Here is a 12,903-nt window from a genome sequence, read left to right on the forward strand (position 1 = left end):
GAGAAAGTCTCTGACAGCTTCCAGAATGATGAAAACCACTGCCAAGCTGCAGAGGTCATTTCCTGCCAGAGCCTTAGGCTGGTGACCTCAGGCCCCCCATGCCCACCTCTAGTGGGTGCCAGAAGGAAATGTTTCCCGGTGTGAGCCCTTGTCTCTCCCCTATTCCCAAGCACCAGAGGCTCCAGGAACCTCTGTGCTTTCTGGAACGAATCCAGAGTTCAGTGGGAACAGTCTGTGCTAGGATTTGCACTGGATTTTACTGTTGCTACTGAATTAAAGAGAAGGGAAGACAGATACAGAGACATGGGGAGAAATGAAAAGACACAGAGACGGACAGCGGGTGGGGAGAGAGCGGGCCAGGGATCAGACATAGACCCCTGGAGTCTGTAGTGTGTGTGTGTGTGTGTGTGTGTGTGTGTGTGTGTGTGTGTGAAGAGACTGAAGAGCCACAGTCAGCATGGACCCCGCTTTACACAGGGGCGGGGAATAGGTGTGCACTAACGGGCTGCTGCCATTCCAGCACGCCCACGCAGGGGCACAGACACATGCACACCTGTCACCAAAGTGCATCAGCCAAACAGCAGGGGGGCTGCATGATGATACCTTTTAAAAAGCCTCCACCTCTAGGATTCCCGGCTTGGCCCTGTTTGGTTTAGCCCGCGGCTTTCAGGCAGGTCAGTGGGACTCTCAAATTGATTTTTCTTTCTTTGCAAAGCGTCTGAGTTAGAGGACAAGGACCCCATCCACATACACCTGGACACAGCCACACACAGAGCCAGGCAATAGCCTCCAACGGCAGGTGAGCCCTTCCAGGTGGGCAGAGGCCCAGCCTCAAGCTTCAGGCCCAGCTTAGAGTTTCTGCTTGTTTGCTTCCTCGCAGACCCTTTTCGGCAGCTCGCTCCCCCACACCCCGAAATGGGGGGTCTGATGCCGCAGAACAGCTCCAGCACGGGCAGCAGCAAGCCTCGCCTGGCCACCAGGAAGCAGCCAAAGCCTTCCCTGTTGGCACAGGCAAGGTGGGGGACCTCACTGAACTCTCAAGAGTCAAGGTCAAGGAGACAAACACTTCCTTTTCAGTCACTCTGAGAAGCCCTTTGCCGAGAGATTCAAGCACCAATGTTGGTGACATTCCAACCTGAGTTCCAGGCCATCTACTGGGGGCCCCTCCCCGGATGCCTGCACCATGAGACCTCCTGGTGCCAGGATGGGCTGAGAGGGAGGAGAGGTGAGTACAGTCGGGGGGTCTTGGACAGGCCTCTTCAAGGTCAGACCAGTGTCCTCTAACCAGTCTAGACACTAAGAACCACAAGGAGGCTACAGACACACAGCTCCCACCCTGGCCTGGCCCTCCACACACATGCTCAAAAAAATCCCCTAGCAGCTTCACGCCAAATGCATAAATGAAATCAAGAAGCAGCAGAATCTCCCAGGCAAACTTCAACAAGAAGGGAGCCAATCCATGGTGGGAACCTGCCCGGGACAGCACAGCAAGCCCCGGGCAAGGCTGGGACAGACGCCTCTAGGGATACGCAATATCTTAAATTATGAAAGTAATACATGCACCTTGCGCAAGCCAGGAAAACAGAAGGCGGAAATGCCATTTCGCATCCCATCACTCTCACAAAACTGCTATGGTGGTTCTGATGTTTTTCCTGGCAGGTTGGGCCCATCAGCAAGTGCATACATGCTACACACACACATACTGAAGCAGCCCTCACGGAAGAGGTGTTTTTCTCATACTTCTAAACCGGCTGTCTCCCCACCTAGTCTGAGACCGACGCCGCTCACACCAGGCCGTGGGCTCTCAGAACAGGGGGCCCAGTCCTGGCCTCCCACCCCTCCTCCAAGGGGGACCAGCCGGGTGGGAGCTGCCGGGGGAGGGGACAGCGATGGCGTGTCAGGGGAGCACACGAACCTTCCGCAGCTTCCCATAGTCAATCAGCTCGGGCCGGTGTCGGTGGATCAAGGCACAGAAGCCCAGGCCGTCCTTCCAGCTGCCGGTGTGGGGGGAGAGAGAGAGGGAGGCAGGCTGGTGAGCAGGGGCCGAACACAAGGGGCAAAGCACTAAGCAGGCATCTCCCTTTTTTCCAGACATGCAGACATCAGCCTTTGGAGCAGGAGTTGGGAGAAGATAGGGTGGGACGCCCTGAGCTGAGTCTCTGTGGGGCTGAGACACCTGCCACATCCAACCCTATGCCCCACCGAGGTCTATGGCCTCGTCTGCCCTGCTCTGGAGCCCCAAGCTGCAACTTCTGGGACACTCTCCTAGAGGAGCCCCAAGAGCATCAGGCAAAGAGGAATCAGGAAGTAGCCGGGGGGGGGGGGGGGGTGAGGCTCCTCACCAGGAGGGAGGGGGCGGCAAAGGGTCAGGGACGCTCCCTTCCCAGAAAAGTGACTTCTTCCCCAGGGCCCTCTGTTCTGTTCTAGAGCTGAGACTAACCCACCCAAGGTGGCCGGGGGTCCTTAGGGGAAGCAGCCCAGGTCCTATGGGAGCCCCTCCGTCCCCAGCCACTCACCTTATGTGGAAGTTCTGGATATTGACATTCTTGTAAGGGGCTGTCTTTCTCTGACACCACAAGAGCAGTCCTTCCTTGGCCGAAGTCTCTGTGGGGAAGGGGACGATGGGCAGAGGGATCAGTGGGCAGGCCCGGTGGAAGGAGGGGTGTGGCCTCATGGGAGGCCCCACTGTGACCACAAGGTCTCTGCTTTGTCCCGGAGGGTCCACACAAAGACCCCTAGGTTTCAACCCAGCTGCTACCAAGCTATCCAGTCTATCTCCTTGACGAAGTTTGAGAAGTTATTTGAGAAACACAGAATAAGCTGGGAAGCATTTCGGAACTGGCTATGTTATACATTTAAATACTGAGAAAATGATCTTTCAAACTTCCAAAATATCTCCCCTTCACTCCTTTTTATTCAAAGAAATGGCAACAATACAAAATATATCGGCAACTGATGTCAGGTGGCCACTCTGAGGAGGAAGGTTTGATTGGTCTGTGAAATTTAAAATCCAGGAATCTTCAGGTAGGGGCAAAGGGGCCTTTGTGAAATGCACATAGCCATGTAAGGAGAAAGCATTGGGACCCATAGTAGAATTTAGTGTTCGTCTCAAAAAAATAAGGTTTCTTTATATAGAATGCATGGATCAACATGACACATGTTGCTGTGTGTATAAAGCAGACATGGGTCTGTAAGGTAAGGCAGGTGGGTATCTGAGGGGACTCCAAGAGCTCCCAGAGCAGGAGGGCTTCAAACCACACCGCCCCCATGTGTTCATGTCTGTCAATTGCAGGTTATGGTACCCAGTGAAGTGGGTTTGTAGATAATCTCATTTACTTTCATTTACAACATGGACTTTAAAAATGATGTTAAACAATTCCTGAGAAGATAATTTAATCATTCAAGCACAGGAAGACTGTTTTTAAAAAATCAGCAAAGCTAATTCTTCTGCTCTTAGTTCAAGCTCTTTGTCAGTTACAATATTAAAACCGTAACAGCTTAATCAGAGTTGACAAGAAGTCTACTCCAAAGAACAAACCCATCAAGAAAGTTATTTGAAAAACAGATTTTTATCTATTATCACTAACATGAACCATGCCCTATGTGACAACTGTGGGTATCTTTTTACCACTTCAGCCCTAAATACCAGGTATCTATAAACCAAACTTAGACCTTCAAGTCACTGTATCACCAAGCGTCAAACCAAAAGTTCCACAGCAAAGCAATCTAATCCACTGTTCTCATTAAAAATTATTCTGAGGAAAGATCTTTTTAGGATTTGATTTCCAGGCCATTAAAATCAACAAAAATGTTTTAAAAATACCTCCATCTCATCTTTTAAAAATTTGTTTTGGTATGTGTATTTTATACCATGCATTGCAATACGTGAATATAATTTATTACAAAATAAACACATATTCTGAGCTAAAGCTCAAAACTGCTGGAGTGTGAAATCAAAAGTTTAGACAGCAACGAGATCTTGCTGTCTAGCACTGAGAACCATATCTAGTCACTTACGATGGAGCATGATGGAAGTAATGTGAGAAAAAGAATTTATACATGTATGTGTGACTGGGTCACGTTGCTGTACAGTAGAAAACTGAGAGAACACTGTAAACCAGCTCTAATGGAAAAAATAAAAATCATTAAAAAAAAAGTTTAGAGAGATCACTGCCCCAACTGTTGGTGGTCCCTTGCACATCTGCAAAGTGGCCACCAGAGGGTGCTGTGGGAGCAAAGGGGAGGACCAGGGGTCAGCTTGCTCTCCCATCAATCCCCCTACTCTGTCAAATTTAACAACCTAAAAGCCAGCTGGGGTGTTTCCCCACAACAACCTTCAGCCTCCTTACAGTGAGGGGTTTCCCTGGGGCCAACACACCTGAGACCAGCACCCCAAACAGTTCTTACTTCTCTGTAGACTAGGAGAGACTAAGAGAGAGAGGACAGAGGCCAGCAATGGGAAAGCAGCTCAGGCTGTGGCCTGTGACCAAGGGGCCCTGTTGCCCCAGGGTCTGGGGGAAAGACGTGACGGTGAAAGCTCAGGAGAGGCAAAGAACAGAGCAGAAGACCTACCTTCCACGGAGATGTCCTGGATGGCAAAGCGGAGGATGATGGTCCAGATCATGCCCAGGGTCATTTTCACGTTCCCATCCACGATTTCTATGGCAACAGCAGCAGGACACATCAGGATGGGTCTCAGCAATTCCCTGAACACCCAACATCACTCCAACACCCAAGGTCGCCCCAACACCCAAGGTCACTCCATGCACCACATAGGAAATCAAAGATCACACACTCCCCTCCTCTACAGGGAAGTCTAAAAACTGGTGCCATCATATGCACTGGTGCCAGGAGGGAAGACTACTTGGGGGTGTCTTGGGGGCACTAGGAGAGTGTGATCGCTTCAACTGGATGCAACAGGAAAGGCAACAGAGAAGGGGGTGTCTTAAACCCTGGTGGTGCCCCTCAGCCTAACGGAGAAGAGGGAGAGGATTTCTACACCATCACAAATGTCCAGGCACCTCTGTACAAATGCAGCTTTCAAAACAGTCAACCGCACCTGGAAAGCCAGGGCAGGCAACACACAGAAAAAGATTTGTACACTACCATCTGGAAGGAGCCACTAATTCACAACTCATCCTTATGGTGCCATTAGTTGGGCTTTTTGAATTACTATTATTCAAAGAACAGCTTCAACACTCGACTTCTTTCCATTTATCTACTGGTTTCTGAATGCCACGACTTACTGTTCCCTCCTAAGTAAGTCACCTGGCTTCTCTAAGCCTTAGCATCCTCATTTATAAATTGGGGTGAACTTATAAAGTGGGGTTGCTTGCTCTATGTAAGGTCCAATGAGATAATGTATGCAAAACTCTTTGCAAATGAAAAAGCACTTTTCTGTAAAAGGAGTTAAAGAGATGAAAGGATAAAGCTGAGCCAGAGCCTTATAAAACAAAACAAAACAGAAAAAAAAAACAAAAACAAAGAGCTTCAAGATCACAACTAAGAGATAGCCCACTAAATTCAATCTAAGCAGCACTTTTTAGACTTTTTTTTAAATGCCAAGGGGGTCGGGGGAGGGAGTGGGATGAACCTGGAGTTTGGGGCTAGCAGATGCAAACTATGACATTTAGAATGGACAAGCAATGAGGTCCTGCTGTATAGCACCGGGAACTATATCCAGCCTCTTGGGACAGACCAGGATGGAAGATAAGGGAATTATATCCATGTATGACTGGGTCACTTTGCTGCACAGCAGAAATTGGCACAACACTGTAAATCAGGGAAGCAGGGATGACAAAGATCAATAAACTGGTTTTTAAGGCACCTAAGATACAGAGTCATTTGTGGGGTCTTGGGGGCTGAGCGCTGACCATCGAATGCTGGTTTTTACATCTTCACCTGCTTCCAGACATGAGACGGTCCCCTGGCCCCACGGTGAGGTGCTCTTGCTTATTTTTTTTGCTTCCTACCTCCAACACTAGTTTTAGGGGACACCCAACAAAACCAGGAGAAGGGGCAGCTTCCAGAGGTTCCTGATTCCCTGAGCCCACGTCCACTAGGGTTTGCTTCCCACACACCCCTTAAGCAAGAGTGGATTCCACTGAGGAAATGAATGCTAAGATTCCATCCCCGTCCTCAAAAGAGAGGGCAAAGTGGCCTGTCGCTGAAGGACTCACAAGAGACAGGCCCTGGGCAATGAAGTCTGGCCACAGCTGCTTCTGCGGGGGTGGGAACCTCTGCTCTGCTTGCATCAGGGTGCTGAGCAAAGGAAGCACAGGGTCCACTTTGACCTGGGACAGGATGTAACTCTTCCTGCTACGTGGGGGGTTTAAATGCCCCTCCCAGAACCCTGGGCCTCAGCAGGGCAATGACCCAGGCTGGAGAGGACCTGGGTTAGAGAGACAGGGAGCTGGAACAGCTTGTGACCCTGCTCCTCAACTACAACGGCCAGCCTGCACTTTGCAGAGCATGCTGGGGGGGAAGTGCGGTCAGTCAAGAATCAGTTCCTAAGCAGAAACGGACAGAACACTGTAAATCAACTATAATGATTTTCTTTCTTTTTTTTTTTTTTTTTTTTTTTTTGCTTTTTAGGGCCACCCTTGCAGCATATGGAGGTTCTGAGGCTAGGGGATGAATCGGAGCTGTAGCTGCTGGCCTGCACCACAGCCACAGCAACGCGAGATCCGAGCTACATCTGCAACCTACACCACAGCTCGCAACAACGCTGGATCCTTAATCCACTGAACAAGGCCAGGGATCAAACCCGCAACCTCATGGTTCCTAGTCGGATTCGTTAACCCCTGAGCCACGACAGGAACTCCTGCCTCCCAGATTTTAAAGTGAAAAATCCTTCTCATGCGCTCTCTTCCACTTAAATCCCAACCCCTCACCCAGGTCAAGCCCAGACCTCATCAATCTCATTTGACCTTCCGGAATCAAATATCACACAAGAAATCTTAGAGGTCTATTCTAAGCCCTCCCCGCAGTGTATCCACTCCTTGCTTCCAGCCTCCATCTAACACCTGCTGGGACGGTGAACCCATTCTCCTCCCTAAGCTGCGTGTCTCATCCACAGTCAGCCTGCCCATCGGTCTCCCTTTCAGGCCTGATTCTGCCAGAGTCAAGTCCTTGCCACATGTGGTAGTCCTTCAAAGGTCTGGGGTCTCTCACCCAGGCCAGGCTTGGTCCCCCTGGGACCCCAGCCAGGATGACTGGCAACGTCTCCCCCGACCCCAATTCCAGGAGGGCTCGTTCCAGGTGATCCACTCCACTGTCTTTCACAGTCCATGTCCGTAAACTCCCTTTCATTAAAATCAACAAAACCCATTCGGGGCCTGGTCCAGTTTCCTGGCTCAGCAGAGCGGCCATCCTAGCATCTTGGTGCTTGGCTTGAGACAGGAGAGAGGATTTCAAAGAGGGAAGCTCAGCTTAAAGACAGCAAGAAGGTAGGGAATGTCTCATTTCAAAGGAGGCTTTAGGAGTTCCCGCTGTGGTGCAACGGGATCAGTGGCATCTTGGGAGTGCTGGGATGCAGGTTCGATCCCTGGCCCGGCACAGTGGGTTAAGGATCCAGCAGCCATGGCTCAGGTCACAACTACAGCTCGGATCCAATCCCTGGCCGGGGAACTCCATACACCGGGGGTGGCCAGAAAAGGAAAAAGAAAAATTTTTAAAAAGGAGGCACTAGAAAATCTTTTGAGAAGTAAGGCCCCTGTGAAAGGAACTAGAAAACCGTGGCCAGGGAGGTGAGGTGACTTCCTGGAAGATGACAGGTGGTGGCAGAGTTTACGTCTATGTCTGTCTTTGCTCCTCTGCAGCCAATCTGATGTGAAAGTTCTGTCCCGGGCCCCTGCAGAGAGGGCAGCGATGGCTTGGAGCAATCGGTGGGAAGAGGGTTAGACCTCAGCTCCAGAGCCCAAGCCCCTGGGACTGAATCCAGGCTCTGCCATAAGGAAGCAGTCAGGCCCAGAGTCTGTGCTCACCGTACTACACACTTCCCTTCCAGCAGCTTCTCTGAGCCTCAGTTTCCTTGACTGTGAAATGTGGCTGGTGATACCCCTCCTCCAAGCCCATGAGAGCAGCCTGTCCGGCCAGGCACATATCTGGAAGTCAGCTAGTGCTATTCTCGCCCATCTTCTTCTTTCTTCCTCCCTTTTGGTATTCAGAGTCTTAAAATATATATACTTAGGTAGTTGTTAAATTTTCCTTTCTAAAAATCTGGGTTTCTGGCTGCTTTTAAAACAGTGGATAGGAGTTCCCCTTGTGGCGCAGTGGTTAATGAATCCGACTAGGAGCCATGAGGTTGAGGGTTCGGTCCCTGCCCTTGCTCAGTGGGTTGACGATCCGGCGTTGCTGTGAGCTGTGGTGTAGGTTGCAGACGCGGCTTGGATCACGTGTTGCTGTGGCTCTGGTGTAGGCTGGTGGCTATGGCTCCGATTCGACCCCTAGCCTGGGAACCTCCATATGCCGCGGGAGTGGCCCAAAGAAATAGCAAAAAGACAAAAAAAAAAAACCCAAAAAAACAAAAAAAAACAAAAACAAAACAGTGGATAATCTAACAATGCCGGATGTGCATTTCCACACAGCAGCGACTGGTTAGATCTGCCCCGCTTAGAAAGACATGCTCTCCCAACTTCTCCCCAGTCCCCACTCCTCCCTCCTGCTCACCCCTGGCCCACCTCACACATCCTCTACTTCCCTGCTCCAGGGGGCATCTGAGCTTGCACCTGACCACCTGAGGGGCAATTTCTTAGGCTTCCCATCCCTGGTTGGTTGAAACTTTCTGCCAGCTCTTTACTCTTCCCTAAGAGAACAAACTATTCTTATTAACAGAGACTGTTTTCTCACTCACAAAGTCCCATGCTGTGTGCAAGCCCTTCAAACATTCATTGAGCGCCTACTGTGTGCATTATGCTGCTGAAGCTGGGGCCACAAGGATGTGGTCTTTGCCTCACAGCTGAGGGGGTGGGACTCATCAGGAACCACCCACGATGTCTTCGAGTACTAGCTGAGTCCCTGATAAGGCAGAGGTCAGCAGGCATTTCCTGTAAAGGGCCTGATAGGAAATATTTTCAGCTTTGCAGGCCATATGGCCGCTTTCGCAACTATGCAATTCTGCGTGTAGCAGGAAAGCAGCCAATCACACATAAACAAATGGATGTGCCCATGTCCCAGTATTTACAGACACCCGGGTCAGCAGGTTTGACCCCATAAACTGTCAACCCCAGTGTGCAAGTTTCTCAGTTCGATACTGACCCACAGACTTTGAAAAACTTATGGTTTCCTAATGAGACAGGTTGGGGAGGTGGGGGAATGCACTGAGGGTTTGGGATGGAAATGCTACAAAATTTGGTTGTGATGACTGTGGTACAACTATAAATGTAATCAAACTCATGGTGTAATTTAAAAAATAAAAAATCATCCTGAAAAAAAGGGGGAAAAAAAGAGCAACATCGAATCCCTCAATTCCTAGAAAAAATTGGAGGGAGGACTTTAAAGCCATCAACAGAGAAGAGATCTGCTCCTACGAACCTCCTGAAGCAAGAGCCCCCCCACTTTGCAAGGAAAGGCCACCCTGTGGGGGCCCTTCTCTGGAGTCACACAGACCTGGATTTGAATTCTGGCTTTGCCACTTGCTGATGATGGGACTCTGGACAAGCTCATCTCATTAGGCATCTGCTTTCTTATTGCAAAATAAGGCTCATAATTACAGCCACCTTCTTGGGCTATGGTAGGGATTAAATGAGGTCACCGCTACAGAGGGCTCTGGCTCAGTACCTGCCACAGGGCAAACGATCAACAGTCACAACCGGGGTCAGATCTTCAATGAATGAATGAATGAATGGACTCTAGGTACGCCTCACTTTTTGACCTCTAGCAACCACTGAATCCACAGGACACAGTACTGATGGGACCAGATGATGGGTTGTTCTTTTTGTTTGTTTGTTCGTTTTGCCACGCCTGTGGCATAAGGAAGTTCCTGGGCCAGGGATTGAACCTGCACCACAGCGGTAACCAGAGACGCAACAAAGCCAGTTCCTTAATCCGCTGAGCCACGAGTGGACTCATTGGTTATGGCAGTTTATTCTCATCACCTCAACTCTCCCCCAGTCCTTCAGAACCAACACAGTGCACACAAGAAATTGTGTACCTCCTTTTAACTATGAAGGAACATGCAAAGAACCGTTTAGACTGAGCTGTACACAATTTTTTTTTCAGTCGAAGGATAGTTGACTTACAGTGTGGTATTGGTTTCAGGTGTATGAACAATTCTTTTAAGTTAGGGGCAAAGAGTCAAGAAGCTGCAGGAGTGCTGTTAAGAAGGTTCCTAAAGGAGTTCCTGTCTCGTGCAGAGGTTAACGAATCTGACTAGGAACCATGAGGTTGCGGGTTCGATCCCTGGCCTTGCTCAGTGGGTTAAGGATACAGCATTGCTGTGAGCTGTGGTGTAGGTGGCAGATGCGGCTTGGATCCCACGTTGCTGTGGCTCCGGCGTAGGCTGGCGGCTACAGCTCTGATTCGATCCCTAGCCTGGGAACCTCCATATGCCATGGGAGCAGCCCTAGAAAAAAATACAAAAAGACCAAAAAAAAAAAAAAGAAGAAGGTCTCGTGGCAGCCACCGTGCTGGCTCCAGCCAGCCAGCATCTGCACGCTCTCCCCAGACCCCACAACTCTGCTCGCAGCCGGGCCTGCGGAAGAGGGAGGTGACCTTCCACACACGCAGACCCCACAGCGCTAGGACTCAGCGCGGGAGCTGCCACAGCGCAGAGACTAGAAGGGAAGTGCTGGGGAGGTGTCTCTACACGGAGGAGCCACCGGTTGACCAGATGTCGGTACAGGGAGCACCACTTCCGAATGCCCCCCGGGGAGGTGTGGGTCTAGGGGTCAGGCTGCAAAAGGCCAAGAGAAGGGGGCGGGGGGAGAGGGGGATGCAGAAGATCTAGCTCTGGGGGCGGGTGGCCAGGAGGCAAACTCACTCACCTTCGGCTCCTATGGACACCAGCTTGACGCCCTTGCTGGCTATGAAGTCCAAGGCCTTGTTGACGTTGGAAATCTTGTGCACTCTCATCTTGCCTCTCTCCGGCTTGGCCAGGCGTTCACCTAAACACAGAGAGGGAGGCATTGGCAGTGAGATGCTGTCCTCTCACGGCTCAGGTCCACACCGCTTGCAGCTACTCACCCAGTCTGTGTTAAGCCCCTAACATGCGTCCGGGCTAAGACTGGGGGGTGAACAGAACAGCTTGCTAACCTCATGTACTTATGGGTCCGGGGGAGGGACAGACCCTCAACACAGAAACACACAAATCAATACACATCAAGGAACACACACCCAAGACGATAAATGCTTAAAAGAGAGGCTTAACAACAAACTGCAGAGGAAGGCAGGTACCCTCGGGCAGTCACAGGGTGATCTGAGAAGGCCTGTGGGTGGGAGGCAGCCAGGCCCAGACAGCAGGGAATGGTGATCCAGGCAGAAGGAACAGCATATGCAAAGGCCCTGACTCCTAGCCGAGACTGCTCTGGCCTGGGAGGGAGTGTGAGTTCCTCTAGAGTATTTTGCACGAGTTCCCTGTGTGTTGAGGTGGCACTGCCACAGCATCCCTCTCTCATTTGAGAACTGCTGCTCCGTCTGGGTATCGCCTCCCAGGGATCACCTTTGGATCAGCTCCAAGCTAACCCTCCCCATCACTCGCCAGCCATCCCCCCACCCCCACATCCAGCTTCCATGGGGGAGCATCTGATGTTCAGCCTTTAGGGTGAGAAGCCACGGGAAGGAGTGGTTAAGAGCACAACTCAGTGAGGTCCAAGGATCTCCTGAAACTATCTGCAGAGATCAGGGACCCGCAAAAGGCTGAGAACCACCATCCTAGAGCCTGAAACTCAGGACCCTGGCACCCGCCATGGTCTCCGGCCCCGCCCAGCCACCCTTCTCCAGCAGCTTCCAAGCACATCAACAGTCAGGCTGAGAGATCTCGAGGGGCGGGGCGGTCCTGATGCTGGGCCATGCCCACCCTGTCAGAGCAGCACCTCTCTAGGGGACCTCCCAACTCCCCAGGGACCCCCCAGCTTTTAGAGCACAGACTTCCTGCCACAGCTGTGACTTGGCCTGGCAGCTCCCAGGAAAGCACAGCTGGGTTTTTATTATGTAGCCACTGCCCCTTCTCTCTGGCAAGGTGCCCTACTGCCCTCCTATGCAAAGGGGCTTCATTTCTTTAAATTTTTTTTTTGTCTTTTCTAGGGCCGCACCTGTGGCATATGGAGGGTCCAAGGCTAGGGGTCTAATCGGAGCTGTAGCCGCCAGCCTACACCACAGCCACAGCAACGCCAGATCCGAGCAGTGTCTTGGACCTACACCACAGCTCACAGCAATGCCAGATCCTTAACCCACTGAGTGAGGCCAGGGATTGAACCTGCAACCTCATGGTTCCTAGTCAGATCTGTTAACCACTGAGCCACGATGGGAACTCAGAAAGGGGCTCCCTTGAGATAGAATAGACGGAGGTAGTGATGTATCTCCCTGAAAGGCTGTTCCTGCTAAAGCCTCAGCCCTTAGGTCCTGCTAAGGCTGAGCCCGCCAGCCTGCCCGCCAGCCGCGTGCACTGGCTAGAACTGGGCTTGTCCAAGACAGTGGAGACAGCAAGGACAGTGGTTCTCAAACTCAGTCGGCACAAAACCACCCAGAGAACCTGGCTAATTGCAGCTGTCTAGGCCCCTCCCCTGCCTCCTGAGTTTCTGAGTTAGGAGGTCTGGGGTGTGGTCTGGGAATCTGCCTGTGGTCAAGCGGTCCTGCTGATTCTGGTGCAGGTGGTCGAGGGACCACACTGGGAGGACCTCTGCAGGCAGCACCCCTTCCTTCTCCCATCTTCCTACCCATCTCCAGAGATGCTCAAGGAGGAAA

At 51.2% G+C, this 12,903-nt stretch overlaps 1 protein-coding gene across 1 annotated transcript in view; it reads right to left on the bottom strand.

Moving 5' to 3' along the window:
- The window catches only part of ACTN1 (actinin, alpha 1), a gene marked incomplete in the record, with an annotated part of 94,711 nt that overhangs the window by 19,992 nt on the left and 61,816 nt on the right, over positions 1 to 12,903 (bottom strand). The window contains 4 exon segments of the mRNA NM_001243061.1: positions 1,916 to 1,994; positions 2,517 to 2,604; positions 4,573 to 4,659; positions 10,986 to 11,105. Of these exon segments, the coding sequence (NP_001229990.1) occupies positions 1,916 to 1,994; positions 2,517 to 2,604; positions 4,573 to 4,659; positions 10,986 to 11,105 (374 nt within the window).

This window comes from Sus scrofa, chromosome 7 (genome assembly GCF_000003025.6).
Source record: "Sus scrofa isolate TJ Tabasco breed Duroc chromosome 7, Sscrofa11.1, whole genome shotgun sequence".
NCBI classification, from domain to species: Eukaryota; Metazoa; Chordata; class Mammalia; order Artiodactyla; family Suidae; genus Sus; species Sus scrofa.